Raw genomic sequence first — 17,029 nt, 5'->3', positions numbered from 1 at the left:
TAATCTGTCATGTCCTCCTACCAAAAAATATACTTATAGTGTTATATTATTATACAATAATAATATAACACTTATAGAATTATAGTAAAATGAAGTCTCAAAAATGTTAGCTTTATATATATTAAATATATATTTAAATATATATTTTAATATAATATATTGAATATAAATATATATTTAAATATATAATATTTAAATATATATTTTAATATAATATATTGAATATAAATATATAATATATATTTAAATATTTAAATATATATTTTTATTACTTAGATATTTAAATATATATAAATATATATTTAAATATACTATATATATATTTAAAAGCCCAATAAAACAGAACTTTCTATATATATAGAAGCCCAATAAAACAGAACTTTCCAATACTGCTTGAGTAAAACCTTATAGAAAACTAGAATTATTCCCAACTTATCACAAAATACACAGCTAGGTCTCAAAACAAGTATATGTCCCTGTAGCACAGGTTATTGATTTAGGGAGCAGTTCAAAGTGTCTTTTCATATGGAAAAGACATACAGTACCTTGTTCATGGTAGGAGTTTAACAGATGTTTAAGTATATGAATTCTGAGGTTGGAAGTTTTGTTAACCTAGATGACAACTAAATGGTACATTAATTAAGGACATGAGTCTTGCGTATGAGAAGATATGAGAAAATTTTTTAAATCTTAATTTAATCTTGACATTTATTTCATGGTTTGGGCGTAGTAATTTAGACTATTTTATTAATTGTAATGTAGCGGACTACTGACTATTTTCTCCTTCCAATGGAAGACATCTCTCCGACATGACAATGGACATTCATGAATTTTCCACTGAAATAGTTGGGATTATAAAGTTATTTTCTAATAACTTTATAATGTACTACATTTATCTATTTATGTGACAGAGTCTCACTCTGTTGCCCAGGCTGGAGTACAGTGGCACTATCTCGGCTCTCCCAGGTTCAAGTGTTTCTCCTGCCTCTGCCTCCCAAGTAGCTGGGATTACAGGCACCCACCTCCTTGCCCGGCTAATTTTTGTATTTTTAATAGAGACGGGGTTTTGCCATGTTGGCAAGGCTGGTCTCAAACTCCTGAGCTCAGGTGATCTGCCCACCTTGGCCTCCCAAAGTGCTGGGATTATAGGTGTGAGCCACCACTCCCCGCCACTACTTTTTTTGTTTTTTGTTTTTTTTTTTTGAGACAGAGTCTCACTCTGTTGCCCAGGCTGGAGTGCAGTGGCATGATCTCGGCTCACTGCAACCTCTGCTTCACGGGTTCAGGAGATTCTCCTGCCTCAGCCTCCCAAGGAGCTGGGATTACAGGCGCCCACCACCACGCCTGGCTAATTTTTGTATTTTTAGTAGAGACGGGGTTTCACCATGTTGGCCAGTTTGGTCTTAAACTCCAGACCTCCAGACCGCCCACCTCGGCTTCCCAAAGTGCTGGGATTACGGGCTGAGCCACTGCGCCTGGCCAGCAACCACTACTTTTAAAACTTGTTCCTTTTGTTATACATAGATATATTTAAAACATGACTTAATAATCTGATTGTACAAGATTTTCCTTCTGGTATATACATATATCTAAATGGAATTATTAGAATCAAGGATAACATTTTAAATAGTACTGTTTACAAATTCTGGACTCGGTCTTACTGAAATTTTTAGAAGCCTTATGAAATAGAGGAAAAAGCAAAGGGCTTCACCTTGGCAATCAGAACTGTGTGCTAATAGGCTGAATAGCATCTTTAAGCCTCAAATTTTTTGTCTGATTAAACACAGTGCCTGATGCATGGTACTCTGTAATGGCATGGTCCCCTGCCATTCTGTTACTGTTCTGTCTGAGTATTAATGATAGTACAGAGAACAACAGTTGCTAGAGTCTTGGATATGAGATGATATGATAAATTTTTTTAAATCTTAATCTTGACATTTTCATAGTTTGGGCCTACTAATTTAGACTATTAATTATAATGTAGTAGACTACTGATTGTTTTCTCTTTCCAGTGGAAGAAGTCTCTCTGCTAGATGTAGGTAGATAACTTTTGCACAAAATCATTGGTAGAGCAGCATGAATTGATAAATCTGTTTAAGAAATCACCAAACTGTTTGCCAAAGTGGCCCATCAGTTTACATTCTTACCAGCAATGTTTGAGGGTTCCTATTTCTTAACATCTCTGCCAACATTTGATGTTGTCATTTTCATTATGGCCATTCTAGAATGTTTGAAATGGTGATTTTAATTTGCTTTTCTCTAATGACTAATGATGGTGAGCGCACTTTTTCATCTACTTCCTTTCATTCATATATCTTTGGTGAAATGTCTATTTAAATATTTTGCCTTTTTGTGTGTGTGTGTGATAGGGTCTTATGCTGTTGCTCAGGCTGGAGTGCATTGGCACAATCATAGCTCACTGTAACCTTGAACTCCTGGGCCCAAGTGATCCTTCTGCCTCAGCCTCCTGAGTAGCTGGGAGTACAGGTGCACGCCACCACACCTGGCTAATTTTTTATTTTTTCTGTAGAGACAGGATCTTGCAATGTTGCTGGTCCTAAACTCTTGTGCTCAAGCAGTCCTCCTGCCTTGGCCTCCCAAAGTGTTGGGATTACAGGTGGGAGCCACCACACCTGGCCTGTTATTTTTCATTTTTTTTTGATAGTAACCATCCTAATGGGCATGAGTTAGTATTTTATTGTGGGTTTCATTTTCATTTCCCTCGTGATCGGTGATATTGAGTATCTTTCCATTGTTTATTGGCCATTTTATTTATTTATTTATTTATTTATTTATTTATTTATTTATTTTTGAAACGGAGTCTCACCCTGTTGCCTGGCTGGAGTGCAGTGGCACAATCTTGGCTCACTGCAACCTCCACCTCCCGGGTTCAAGCAATTCTCCTGCCTTAGCTCCCCGAGTCGCTGAGATTACAGGCATGCACCACCACACCCAGCTAATTTTTGTATTTTTAGTAGAGACAGGGATTCACCATGTTGGCCAGGCTGGTCTCGAACTCCTGACCTCAGGTGATCCACCCGCCTTGGCCTCCCAAAGTGCTGCAATTATAGGCGTGAGCCACCACACCCAGCCTGTTTATTGGCCATTTATATATTTTCTTTGGAGAAATGTCTATTCAAGTCCTTTGCCCACTTTTAATAGAGTTGTTTGAATGGGTTTTTTTTTTTTTAGTTATAGGAATTCTTTATATATTCTGAATAGTAATCCTTATTAGATATATGCTTTGTGAATATTTTCTTCTATTTTTTATTGTCTTTTTGCTCACTTGATGGTGTCCTTTGATGCACAGAAGTTTATTTTATTTATTTTTTGAGATGGAGTCTTGGTCTGTCTTCCAGGCTGGAGTACGGTGGCATGATCTTGGCTCACTGCAACCTTCGCCTCCTGGGTTCAAGTGATTCTCCTGTCTCAGCCTCCCCAGTAGCTGGGATTACAGGTGTGCGCCACCACACTCAGCTGATTTTTGTATTTTTAAGTAGAGATGGGGTTTCACCATGTTGGCCAGGCTGGTCTCGAACTCCTGACCTCGTGATCCACTCACCTCAGCCTCCCAAAGTGCTGGGGTTACAAGCGTGAGCCACCGCGCCCGGCCTGTGCACAGAAGTTTATAATTTAATGGTCTTATTTATTTATTTTTTTGTTTTCTTCTGTTCTTTTTCTTCTGCTTTTTTTTTTTTTGAAGTCTTATTTATTTTTTCTTTGTATTGCTTGCATATTTGGTGTCATAGTCATGAAATCTCATATATCTTTTAATTTATGAGTGCTTTATATCTTGGAGTATTTTTCTGCTTTTTGAGTTAAAAAACACCCAGGCCCACTGCAAATGCTGCACAAGTTGTGCAACACAGCCCTGCTCAGGATTCTGGCTTTGAAACCTGAGATAGACTGTGAGTTCTACAAGGAAAAAAAAAATCTGGCAGGGTCAGTAAAATTAGAGAAAAAAACATCTTCTTTAGGACCAAGAGGGAAGGCACAGCAGAATTAAGATTTTGCTCTCCTGTGTCCTGAAACTTTACCAGAAACATATATTTAGTGTTAACCTTGCAGAAGGATCATTCCTCCTGATATAAAGGGATTGCTTTTTCTGGATTGTACCTAGTTTTAGTGCACCCACATCCTTGACAAGATGTTCCTCTGTGTCTAGTTATGACAGAGCTAACAACCTGTCTTAATAGGGCACTCATTAATCAGAATGAATGATGGCAGTAACCAACTGGTTCTGGTGCATACCAGGTAAATATGAAGTTCTGCCTATGCTTTAGTTTCTTCATCTGTGAAATGGGCATCATAAATAAACTCTTATTGTGAAGATTAAATGTGATAATTTGTGCAGTGTTCTTGGACCAGAGACTGGCACGGAGGACATCTTCAGTAAATGGTGGCTATTATTGTCCTTACCATTATCTGCAACTCTTTGAGCAACATGTTCATGCTTCTGTATTTAACTTTTTACTCAAAAGGCCTTTTCTCCTTCCTATGGATAACTTTTTTTTTTTTTTTTTTGGGACAGAGTCTCGCTCTGTCACCCAGGCTGGAGTGTAGTGACACAATCTCGGCTTACTGCAGCCTCTGCCTTCTGGGTTCAAGTGATTCTCCTGTGTCAGCCTCCCGAGTAGCTGGGACTACAGGCGTGTGCCACCATGCCCAGCTAATTTTTGTATTTTTAGTGGAGACAGGGTTTCCCCATGTTGGCCAGGATGGTCTGGAACTCCTGACCTCAGGTGATCCACCCGCCTCAGCTTTCCAAAGTGCTGAGATTACAGGCGTGAGCCACCACGCCCGGCCAACTTTTTATCTCTCTTACAAGTTGGCTTAACTGTTACCTCCTTTAGGAATCCTCAATAATTTTCTTACTGTTCTTTGGCCAGGACACTCTTCTGTGTCTCTGTAGTATCTTGTTCATAATTCTATCCCAGCACGTTTCCCTCCGTATTGTCATTTCTCTGTATCATATTTTGCTGTTAGACTGTGGCTCATTGATACGGGTAATTAGCTGTTTTGTTCCTGTATTGCCAGTATCTTGCATTTACTTAATATTTACTGAATCAATGAAAAAATAAGTCTGTATATCCATGATACTGCTTTTTTAACAAGTATCTGTTTAGAATTATTACTGGGGCAGTTGACACATTTGGAGTATAGACTAATTTTCTTTTAATCTCTTTCACTCTTTCCTTTATAGACTGTATTACTTGGCAGCTTCTCTGCAAAATTGAAATTACAATTAACCCTTGAACAATACAGGGATTAGGAATGCCAACTTCCTGTGTAGTAGAAAATCTGTGTATACCTTTAACTCCTCCAAAACTTAAGTTCTAACAGCCTACTGTTGATCAGAGCCTTAGCAATAACATAAACAGTCAATTAACACACATTTTGTATGTTTTATATATTATATACTGTATCCTTATAATAAAGTAAGCTAGGGGAAATAAAATGTTACTAAGAAAATAATGAGGAAGATAAAATATATATTGACTGTTCATTAAGTGGAAGTGGATCATCATAAAAGTCTTCATCCTCATAGCCTTCACACTGAGTAGGTTGAAGAGGAAGAGGAGTGAATGGTCTTGCTAACTCGGGTGGCAGAGGCAGGAAAAAAAATCATGTATAAGTGAATATGCACAGTTTAAACCCATGCTGTTCAATGTTCAACTGTACTTCAAAGTAAAAAGTTTATAGAAATAGCTGTTTTATCATAATACATACTCTTAAAATTTTTTAGCAATATAAGATTGCAAAGGAAAATGTTCCTTGTTCTTAAAATCTCACCCCCAGATATACCACAATTAGCAGTTTGATCTATGTAACTATTTAAACAAAGGCATTTTGTGAATTTAGAGGCTTCAATTATATTATAATCTCTATAATAATATAATCTCTAGATTGTCTTTCAGTTCTTAGGTTCTTTTAACCCTTATGCAGAGAAGAGGGAGGGTGGAGAAAATCTTTGAAATTAGGTTTGTTCATGACACTTTTAAGTGTATCTTGAGGCATTTTTCTGCCTGTTATAAGGGTTGTTTAGGTGTTAGCTTTCTTTGACCCTAAGACCAGGGCCTGCATATACTACACAAGCTATTCAACATAGCAGCCTGCTCAGGAGTCCTGTCCATCTGTGGCTCAGACCTGTGGTTGCTGCACACACCATCACCACTTGCTGGCAGTGTAAGTTTCTATAATGGAAAAGCTGAATTTGAGGAGCCATCAAAAACAAAACAAAACAAAAAACCCCACAAACCCTTGAAGACTACATCTGCATAGTCATTTAAGAATTGCTCTCTATTCCATTTATACTTAAAGGGTATTTTATTCCTATTCAGCATCTAAATTTTCAGTTTTATGTATTTGGCATATAGATTTTAAATTACAGGTTGAGTGACAAAAAGGGAAAAATTTAAGTAATGATAGATATTAATGAAAGATCAAATATCCATTTTATATAATTTACATGAATTATTTCTGTACTGTTGTAGTAATCCAGTATTCTTGTTATCCAGTTTTAAAATACCAAGAATGAACCCTTAACATATTAATAGATGTTAAGAATGCTTTCATTATAACATACTTAAGTAATAAACAGATTATAAATCTTATAAAGTTCCAATTTTGTAATATGTATGATTAGAATAATTATAAAAATCTTTATGCTGCTTCCTTCAGGTGAAATTCCTAAGCAGGTTAAAGTGAAAAAACTGAAGAATCTAAAGACTCTGGATTCCAAACCTGGTATTGACTTTTATTGATTTTTAAATATATATTTATATGGTACTTGGGTTTTTTTGTTTACCTTCTTTTCTTTGCTCTTAGGAGTTTATACTTCATATAAGCCATATTTAAATAGAGATGAAGAGATCATAAAACAATTACAGAAGGTAATTAGTTGCTCATATTATTAATTTAAATTTCCTTGTTCAGGTATGTAATATCCAGTTACGCAATATGTCCTTTATGTATACTAATGTGAAATAGGATCTCTCCTTTTTTTTTTTTTTTTGGGAGACAGAGTCTCACTCTGTCACCCAGGCTGGAGTGCAGTGATGTGATCTCAGCTCACTGCAACCTCCACCTCCCGGGTTCAAGTGATTCTCATGCCTCAGCCTCCTGAGCAGCTGGAATTGCAGGTGTGCACCATCATGCCTGGCTAATTTCTGTGTTTTTAGTAGAGACGGGGTTTCACCATGTTGGCCAGGCTGGTCTCGAACTCCTGGCCTTAAGTGATACGCCCACCTCTGTCTCCCAAAGTCCTGGGATTACAGGCGTCAGCCACCGTGCCCTGCTGGGGTCTCTTTTTTGATTCAAAGTTTTATGAAAATCAGGAGACTAAGTTAGCAACAGTATGGGCATGAATTTGGGGCTGTAGCTACACATGAGTGTCAGTCTTTCAAGAAACTTGGAAATTATAGTGAAAAAGCCATAGATTCTACCATGATAGCATCTAACAGTAGGGGACTGTTATCATTTTTTTAAAATGTAAATAGTATAGTATAGCAAATATAAAATAAAGATTGTCTTTATTGTGAACTCACTTTTTTTTTTTTTTTTTTGAGATGGAGTTTCGCTCTTGTTGCCCAGGCTGGAGTGCAATAGCACGATCTCAGCTCACTGCAGCCTCCACCTCCCCGGGTTCAAGCAATTCTTCTGTCTCAGCCTTCCAAGTAGCTGGGATTACAGGTGCCCGCCACCACACCCAGCTAATTTTTGTATTTTTTAGTAGAGACGGGGTTTCACCATGATGGCCAGGCTGGTCCTGAGCCCCTGACCTCAGGTAATCCACCCACCTCACCTTCCCAAAGTGTTGGGATTACAGACGTGAGCTACGGTGCCCAGCCGTGAACTCACATTTTCACAGTATGGGATGAACAGTATTCCCTAAGCTAAGAACTCTTATGTTTTGCTCCGGTAAAGATTATTTTCACAGGATATTGCACAATGAACTTCACATTAAATTACTTCAAGGTGAAGTTCTAGTTTTTTAAATATCAAGTATAAATGTATATTTACATAGCAATTGAATCTGATAGTTATCCATTGTTTTATATTCCAACACTAGAATACAGATTCTCATTATTTCCTCTTTTAAGGGTGTACAACAGAAACGTCCTTCTGAGGCTCAAAGTGTTATTCTTCGACGCTATTTTTTGGAACTGACACAAAGTTTCATCATTCCGTTAGTAAGTTAATAAATACATTTTTGCATAATTTAATGATTTGGTGAAGGGTATATAAATGTTTTTCCCGCCCTCCAAAACCATATCTTAAGTTGTGTGTTTTGCCAGCCTGGTATATTTAGTGATTAAAAATAAACCCCTTTGCAAGAGACCTGGATTATTTGTTCTAGTGTTAACTGTTCAACTTTGGTAAGTCACTCCCTCTCTCTGACCCTCAATTTTCTCACCTGTGAAATGTGACTGATTCCACTTTCCTAAGTACCTTTTCAAGATTGTTGTGAATCTTAAATGATATACTTTATATGAAATGTTATGTAGTTACTACATTTTTCACCTTAAAAGAAGATTATATTAGAGCTTCCTTCTCTGATACTTATCTTGAATACAATTTGATATAATGTCTATGAGGCTGTAGCTCTATGATAACAGGGACTATATCTGTCTTGCTTGTTATTAATTCGTCAGACTGGCATATGGTAGCACTCAAATATTTATGGAATAAATGACTAGACAATGTGGTTATTCTAAGAAATTCAGAAGGATGTCATATTAAAGTATAGGGAGTACCATGATGTGGCCCTGCTCTGGAAACTGCATCATAGAGAAACTTTTTGCAGTTATTAATATAAAGTAATATATCTATGAATATTATATAGGGCATCCTGGAGATCTTTGCTGCTATATTTTAGAAAGAAATATTATTTCTTGGTCTATGGGTGTCAAGTTATTTATTCCATTAAATCTATTTGTTTGAATAAATAAACTTTACTGTAGTGCTTAGGAGCATGGACTAGGCTGGGCACAGTGGCTCAGGCCTGCCACTTTGGGAGGCGAAGGTAAGAGGATTGCTTAAGGCCAGGACTTTGAGACTACAGTAGGCTGTGATTGCACGACTGCACTCCATCCTGGGCAACAGCAAGACTCTCTTAAAAAAAAAAAGAGCATGGACTGGGCATGGTGGCTCACGTCTGTAATCCCAGCACTTTCGGAGACCGAGGCGGGCAGATCACAAGGTCAGGAGATTGAGACCATCCTGGCTAACACGGTGAAACCCCGTCTCGTCTCTACTAAAAATACAAAAAGTTGGCCAGGCATGGTGGCACGCACCTGTAGTCCCAGCTGCTCTAGAGGCTGAGGCAGGAGAATCACTTGAACCCGGGAGGCGGAGGTTGCAGTGAGCTGAGATCGCACCACTGCACTCAGCCTGGGCGAAAGAGTGAGACTCCGTCTCAAAAAAAAAAAAAAGAGAGCAGAGACCAAAGTCAAGTAGACCTCATTTCAAGTCTAAATTGTATTACCTTGGTCAGGTTATTTAGCCTTTTGAAGAAGCCTCAGTTTCCTAATAATACCTACCACATAGGATCATTCCAAGGATTACAAGAGATCATGCATGTAAAATGTTGAGTGCATTATCTGGCCTATAGTTACTCAGTAAGGTTAACTATTATCGTTAAAAAATGGACCGCGTTGCCGGGCGCGGTAGTTCACGCCTGTAATCCCAGCACTTTGGGAGGCCGAGGCAGGTGGATCATGAGGTCAGGGGTTCAAGACCAGCCTGGCCAAGATGGTGAAACCCCGTCTCAACTAAAAATATAAAAATTAGCCAGACGTGGTGGTGGGTTCCTGAAATTCCAGCTACTCGGGAGGCTGAGGCAGATAATTGCTTGAACCCTGGAGGCGGAGTTTGCAGTGAGCTGAGATAGCGCCACTGCACTCCACTGCCATGTGCCACTGGGCAACAGAGTGAGACTGCATCTCAAAAAAAAAAAAAAAGGGCTGGGCACAGTGGCTCACACCTGTAACCCCAGCACTTTGGGAGGCTGAGGCGGGCGGATCATGAGGTCAGGAGTTCGAGACCAGCCTGACCAACATGGTAAAACCCCATCTCTACTAAAAATACAAAATTAGCCAGGCGTGGTGGTGCACGCCTGTAATCCCAGCTGCTTGGGAGACTGAGGCGGGGGAATCGCTTGAACCCAGGGGGCAGAGGTTGTAGTGAGCCGAGATCATGCCGTTGCACTCCAGCCTGCGCAACAGAACAAGACTCTGTCTCAAAAAAGAAAAAATGTAGTCCCTTGGTTTATCCAAGATTTAGTTGAATTTTTATTTGAAATCTGACTTCCCAAGTCAGTCTAAATTTAGCTATATCTCTTGTGGGGAGTGATGGAGTTGTTGCTGTCCATTGAAAGGGCATATGATTAAAAACTTAAAAGACCCATTCCTTTTAAGTAGGTCTGTTTAAATATTTTTGAAGACAGTCCTTTTATTAACTTTTTTCTTGGTTTTAGGAAAGATATGTGGCAAGCCTGATGCCTTTGCAGAAAAGTATTTCCCCATGGAAGGTATGAATATATTCAAATCTATTTGGGTCCTCTAACTGTAATTAACTTCTGTGAACATATCCACTCCTAATTTCTAAATATTATATGTCCTGTTTTCTAGAGTCCACCTCAATTAAGACAGTTTCTTCCAGAAGAATTTATGAAAACACTTGAGAAAACAGGACCTCAGCTAACCTCTAGAATAAAAGGCGATTGGATTGGACTTTACCGGTTAGTCTTTTTTCCCTGTTTTACACCCATGTGTCGTGCTTTATTTAAAAACAAAACAAAAAGCTAAACTTAAGCTTATTCTTTTTAAAAAATTCTACTAAAGTTTGACATGGTTCTCTGACTAGGAAAGGTATTGAGGAAAGGAAATAAGTTATAATCAAACTTCACTTTTTTAAAATGTATTTTTATAGGCATTTCCTAAAGTCTCCAAATTTTGATGGCTGGTTTAAGACCCGGAGGAAGGAAATGACCCAAAAATTGGAGGCACTCCATCTAGAAGCTCTTTGTGAAGAGGTTCGAAAACTGTGTGTTTGTGTAATGATTAACAACTGTTGAAAGTAAAGATAATTATCCACTCTTTATAAATAGTAATGATGACTAACTTTTCTAGATCATGTGCTATGTGCCAAGGACATTATAGGGGCTTTATATAGATAATCTCTTTTAATCTTTACAATGATTCTTTGAGGTAGGTGTGTTATGAACTGCATCATGGGAAACTTTTGGCTTAGAAGTTAAATGACTTGCCTCAGATCACATCCCTGCTAAGTAGTGGAGCCAACAGTGTGCTGGAGTCCACTTGCATTGGCTCACAAGAGCCAACTGTGCACATCTCTTCTCAGCTCTGTATTCAGTGACCTCAGGTTGGCAGCTTGAAATAGCCTACAGTGGGAGTACTACACCACAGAAATTGGCAAATGCTACAAACCAGAGACCTCTTTTGGAGAACCACTTGTTAAATATTTACAGCACATTACTGGGTAGAGTAAGGATTCTAATCCAAGAAGCCTAACTCCACATCTTTTTCTGTATGACGTATTTACCTTTTTTAGTTAGTATTAACACTTTTAGAAATGTGGACTGGCCAGGCGCAGTGGCTCACGCCTGTAATCCCAGCACTTTGGGAGGCTGAGGCGGGCGGATCACGAGGTCAGGAGATGGAGACCATCCTGGCTAACACGGTGAAACCCCATCTCTACTGAAAATACAAAAAAAAAAAAAAAAAAAATTAGCCGGGCGTGGTGGCGGGCGCCTGTAGTCCCAGCTACTCGGGAGGCTGAGGCAGGAGAATGGCGTGAACCTGGGAGGCGGAGCTTGCAGTGAGCTGAGATCGTGCCACTGTGCTCCAGCCTGGGCAACAAAGCGAGACTCCGTCTCAAAAAAAAAAAAAAAAAAAAAAAAGGCGGACTGATTTTTTTTTTTATGTTCTGTATTACCAGCCTATTTTAAATTAAACTACTTGTGAAAATAAAAGGAATAGTCTCACTTTCATTTATATTTAGCTTTAAATGTGAGGTGTGCTAACCTCAGTGTTAACTTTCTACTCATAAACTCCCAGTCACTGTGGCTTTGAGAAAAGGAATATGATGAATGCACCTGCAACATAAGCCCAGGAAGAGCATATCTGAAAACACAAAGTTTACATCCAGTAGTAAATTCATGTTCAGTTCTCTTGATTTGTTAACTAATGTTCCTTATAAATTAGTCACTACTTAGTGGAAGTGGGGGTTACTGTTACAGTTTGAGCTGCAATTTTGTTTTTCTTGCTTGATCTAAAAAAGCCACCTCAGTACATTTTGTTTTACTTCCAAATATGAGACAATTATTCTGGCTAATGCAGAAAATTATCTAACAGTTATTAGAATATTATGAGAATTATTCTTGCACTATAATGCTATATCTGGGTTAAATACTTTGTTCTCCTTTTCCTTCTTGTCTTTCCTTCACAGTAGCCTTACCTATTGAAATAGAGAGGTTTGAATATTATTTTGAGAACTTACTGATTTGGGATTTTATTTATTCTAGGACTTACTTCTCTGGATCCAGAAACACACAGAAGTAGAAACAGTAGACCTTGTCTTGAAGCTGAAAAATAAGCTGGTATGTAGCCAAAACAGCCAAAGATTAAATTGACTTTTCTCTAAAGACATTGTCCTCTCATGTGAGCTGACAACCCATGATAGTTCGCAGAAGTAACTTTTTAAATGAGAGGGCTTGAAATTGGTCAATTGATGGTAGATATTGCTGAAAATACTTGGTCACTGAAACAGACCATAATGATGCCATATTATTCTAATGTTATGTATATAGAATCTAATAAGCTCTATAAAAACATTGTCACTTATATTTCTAGGTATTATTATGAATTTACATAGAAGCCTTTTATTGAGCTCAATAACGAATTGTTTAAATAGAATGCTCCTTGCTTTTTTAGTTTCTGTAATTTCTGGTCTAAGACTGAAAGTATCTAATTGTTAGACCTTTAAAATGGTTTATTTAGAGAATGTAATGTATTAATACAGATTCTGAGGATAATTTAAATGTTGTGAAATGTTCCTTATGTAGTTGCAGGCTGATCGAGAGCACTTACCTGTGAAACCTGACACTATGGAAAAGTTACGGACACACATAGATGCCATTATCTTAGCATTGCCAGAGGACTTGCAAGGCATACTGCTCAAAACGGGCATGACATGATATTTGCCAAGATTTTCCAGCCAAAAAGGATTATGCATCATGAAGCATACTGACATTTCAACCAGACGCACAAAGGAGATCTCTCAGTGGCAGCGGAGTGGAAAATTGCCATGAACGCTAGTTACAGGGTAGAAAGACTGTATTGTATAAACAGACCTTTTTAGTGCATTACTTTTTAAAGTGGATATCTGTGGTGGTTCCACTTTAATTCTGAAACACCGAAAGGCATTTCTATATTTTTAATCATGTTCTAAAGTGCTCTTATGAGAGACTTGTGGGCCATCAGTATTAGTGATTTCATACTGCAGTGCTGGCATTGCAGATATTTTTTTAAATTGGTGCTGCTTTGCCCAATCATGTTAAAACTCAGGGGGATATAAAAATAACATTCACACTGGCTATCTTCTTAAGAACAGAAAGACTGAACTGTCCTATGATTAGAAGGAATTGATGCTTATGTAGTGCCTTCTGTTGTCCTACATGTTTCACAGTTCAGCTGCTAGTCTTGAAGCTTTTCCTTAGCTTCATTATGATACGTAATTTTATAAGGTATTCTGTTGAGTGATCACTGTTTAAAAAATATGTTTCTTGCTACCCATTGTGTTTATTAATAGACATGATGGGTTTTTTTCAGTTGTCATATAGATTTTCATTATTTTCCCTTCCATTTTCAAAATTTAATCTTACCAGTTTCTCCAAAGACAAGAAGGCATCTAGTATTAATTATGGAAGAGTTTATTTTCTCTTACCCTTTACTAATTTAAACATTAGTCCGGGTGCAGTGGCTCACGCCTGTAATCCTAGCACTTTGGGAGGCCAAGGCGGACAGGTCACTTAAGGTCGAGAGTCCAAGACCAGCCTGGCCAACATAGTGAAACCCCGTCTCTACTAAAAATACAAAAATTAGCCAGGCATGGTGGCACGCGCCTGTAATCCCAGCTACTTGGGAGGCTGAGATGTGAGAATCACTTGAACCTGGGAGGCGGAGGTTGCAGTGAGCTGAGATTACACCCCTGGACTCCAGCTTGGGTGACACAGTGAGACTCCGTCTCAACAAAAATAAAAAATTAAATAAATACTAATTTAAATATTATTAAATGTTTAAACTAATGAACTTGGCTGCTTTTCAAAGACATTTTAATTATAAATCTCATAATCAGCTATTTTTTTAAACTGAACTATTCTTATTTCAAAGGCATTCATGAGTTTTTTATGTGATACTTATTTGAGTGATGATAAGATTGATTTCTGGCATTATTTGTTTGGTAGCGTTTTATTTTTCCCAACATTAATATTTCTTAGAACACTTTTCCTACTGTTGTTTGACATGGGAACTTTCGCCTGAGTCACTGTCATGGTTAGCTTTTGTTGTTGTTGTTTTTGTTTCTGTTTTGTTTAAACAATACTACCTTGCCAAAAATAGAAGAATGTGATTTGGTAGAGTAAGGTTGTTTGGTTTGTGTTTGAATAAGAGTATCCTACAGAAGCCACTTTTTTTTTTTTGAATGGAGTTTTGCTCTTGTTGCCCAGGCTGGAGTGCAATGGCGCAATCTCGGCTGACTGCAACCTCCACCTCCCGGGTGCAAGTGATTCTCCTGCCTCAGCCTCCTGAGTAGCTGGGATTACAGGTATGTGCCACCACGCCCGGCTAATTTTGTATTTTTAGCAGAGATGGGGTTTCTCCATGTTGGTCAGGCTGGTCTCAAACTCCCGACCTCAGGTGATCCGCCCGCCTCGGCCTCCCAAAGTGCTGGGATTACAGGTGTGAGCCACCGCGCCTGGCCAGAAGCCACTAATTAAAATAGGCACACATGACACAGCATGTGGTTAATAGCTGTGTCTTGAATTATCCTCTAAATAACCAAATTTAGTTGTATGTATTTGTAAAGGATATGGCTTCAGAAGCTATCTTTTGTTCTCTGTCGATATAACTCTTAAGGGCATTCCTGACCCAAGAAAGACTCCTTGCGTTTGTAACTGTGGTCTAATACCCAAATGTGCCCTGTTCTTATGGATACAGTCTCTTGAAGCATACCTCAAAGTCATAGAGAGAATATGGCATTTGAAAGAAATCGTTTGCCTTGGATCATATGAGTTATTTTATGAAACAACAGCTGACTTTTCAGAAAAGGAGCAACTACTTTTATATGCTAAAAGTATTTCATAACTTTCTGGGAAACCTTATTTAGGTATAAATGGTCATCTTATTATTTTTCAAAAAGTATATTTTAATAATTGTACAATTTATATACAGTTTGTGACCAGAATTTGCAAGTTGTTGGTGTCATATCAAGGATCTTTTAAATTACGCCACTACAGGATGTATCATTTCAAGTCTATTTTGCACAGCTAAACAGTAGCAAAAGATGCCAATTAGCATGATAATGGTGTCTTCATTTTTACTGTATTTAACTGAAACCTAACACATGTTGAAAACCATATCATACCTAGTTTATCTCTTAATTTCAAACTATGTACTTGTAAAAATGATGTAAATTTGCATTGGGAACCTGGGAAAGACTGACTGATAATTTTTGGTGCGTGATTTTTAGATTTGTCTTTTTTTTTTTTTAAGAAGAATTTGTTACTATGTAAACCCTGACATTAAATGTTTTATCTCTACCAGCATCAGGAGGAATCACTTCTTTAAGGGTATTATGTAATGCCTAGTGCCTTCTATTTACAGTGAAAAAGAGGTTTTGTGAAGGCATTTATGGTCATTACCAAAAACTAAATTAAAGGCCTTGGATTTTAAAGCACTTGGATATTTTGTGTTATTTCTGAATGGGGTTGGACTGCTTGGAGAAAATGCATAGTTAATGAAACTCGTCATTATGAGATTCCTTTTGTTTCCTGCCAGGTTGTTTGTTTTTTTAAGGACTTCAAATGAAAACCCTGTGTACTTCACTATGAAAAGGTGAACAGTTCTGTTTAGACAGATCAGTTAAGTGACTTCATATCTTTCCTAGCAGTGCATTGATTTTATGAAATATTCTGGTAAAAATATTGGTCGTATGTGGTGGCTCATACCTATAATCTCAGCACTTCAGGAGTCTGAGGCAGGAGGATCGTTTAAGCTCAGGAGTTCAAGATCTGCCTTGGCAACAAAGTGAGACCCCGTCTCTACAAAAAATCAAAAAATTAGCAGAGCATGGTGGCACATGCCTGCAGTCCCAGCTACTCAGGTGGCTCAGGTGGGTGAGGGGATGGCCTCAGCCTAGGAGATTGAGGCTGCAGTGAGCCATAATCACACCACTGCACTCCAGCCTGGGTGACAGAGCAAGACCTGTCTCAAAAAAATAATTATTTTAGTTGAATAATCTCAATTATTGCTAGATTCTCCTTCATTTGCTACCTTTTTAAAAACCCAAATCTCCCAATTATTTTTACTTCTTCCTCTTCTTTTTTAAAAGTAGCAACTACATTATATTATTCTTTTTTTTTTCTTGAGACGGAGTCTCGCACTGTCACCCAGGTTGGAGTGCAGTGGTGTGATCTCTGCTCACTGCAATCTCCACCTCCCAGGTTGAAGCCGTCCTCCTGCCTCGGCCTCTCAAGTAGCTGGGATTACAAGTATGTGCCACCACACCTGGCTAATTTTTGTATTTTTAGTAGAGACGGGGTTTCACCATGTTGGTCAGGCTGGTCTCGAACTCCTGACCTCAAGTGATCTGTCTTGGCTTCCCAGAGTCCTGGGATTACAGGCATGAGCCACTGCACCTGAGACCCCATCTCTAAAAAAAGTTTTTTAAAAGTAGTCAGATGGCCGGGCATGGGCTCACGCCTGTAATCCCAGCACTTTGGGAGGCC

General features: G+C 38.3%; 1 protein-coding gene across 22 annotated transcripts in view; it reads left to right on the top strand.

Moving 5' to 3' along the window:
- Positions 1–15,978, top strand: part of DENND6A (DENN domain containing 6A) — a 68,387-nt gene extending 52,409 nt beyond the window's left edge. For 3 of the 22 annotated variants that reach the window (XR_010155244.1, XR_008547271.2, XR_008547272.2), the window contains 9 exons: positions 6,682–6,747; positions 6,829–6,893; positions 8,103–8,192; positions 10,478–10,531; positions 10,632–10,741; positions 10,933–11,035; positions 12,548–12,622; positions 13,088–13,347; positions 14,750–15,978. Coding sequence is in view for 7 of the 22 variants with exons in the window: in XM_516553.7 (XP_516553.3) it covers positions 6,682–6,747; positions 6,829–6,893; positions 8,103–8,192; positions 10,478–10,531; positions 10,632–10,741; positions 10,933–11,035; positions 12,548–12,622; positions 13,088–13,219 (695 nt within the window). In the remaining 15 variants the exon portion in view is untranslated. Of the gene's footprint in view, positions 1–6,681; positions 6,748–6,828; positions 6,894–8,102; positions 8,193–10,477; positions 10,532–10,631; positions 10,742–10,932; positions 11,036–12,547; positions 12,623–13,087 lie in introns of all 22 variants that reach the window. The other 19 variants (XR_010155247.1, XR_010155243.1, XR_010155248.1 and 16 more) reach the window with 11 other exon arrangements.
- Positions 15,979–17,029: the final 1,051 nt, after the last annotated feature.

Source organism: Pan troglodytes, chromosome 2 (genome assembly GCF_028858775.2).
Source record: "Pan troglodytes isolate AG18354 chromosome 2, NHGRI_mPanTro3-v2.0_pri, whole genome shotgun sequence".
Classification (NCBI taxonomy): domain Eukaryota; kingdom Metazoa; phylum Chordata; class Mammalia; order Primates; family Hominidae; genus Pan; species Pan troglodytes.
The sequence above is the reverse complement of the archived record's forward strand: the minus strand, read 5'-3'. Positions and strand labels throughout refer to the sequence as shown.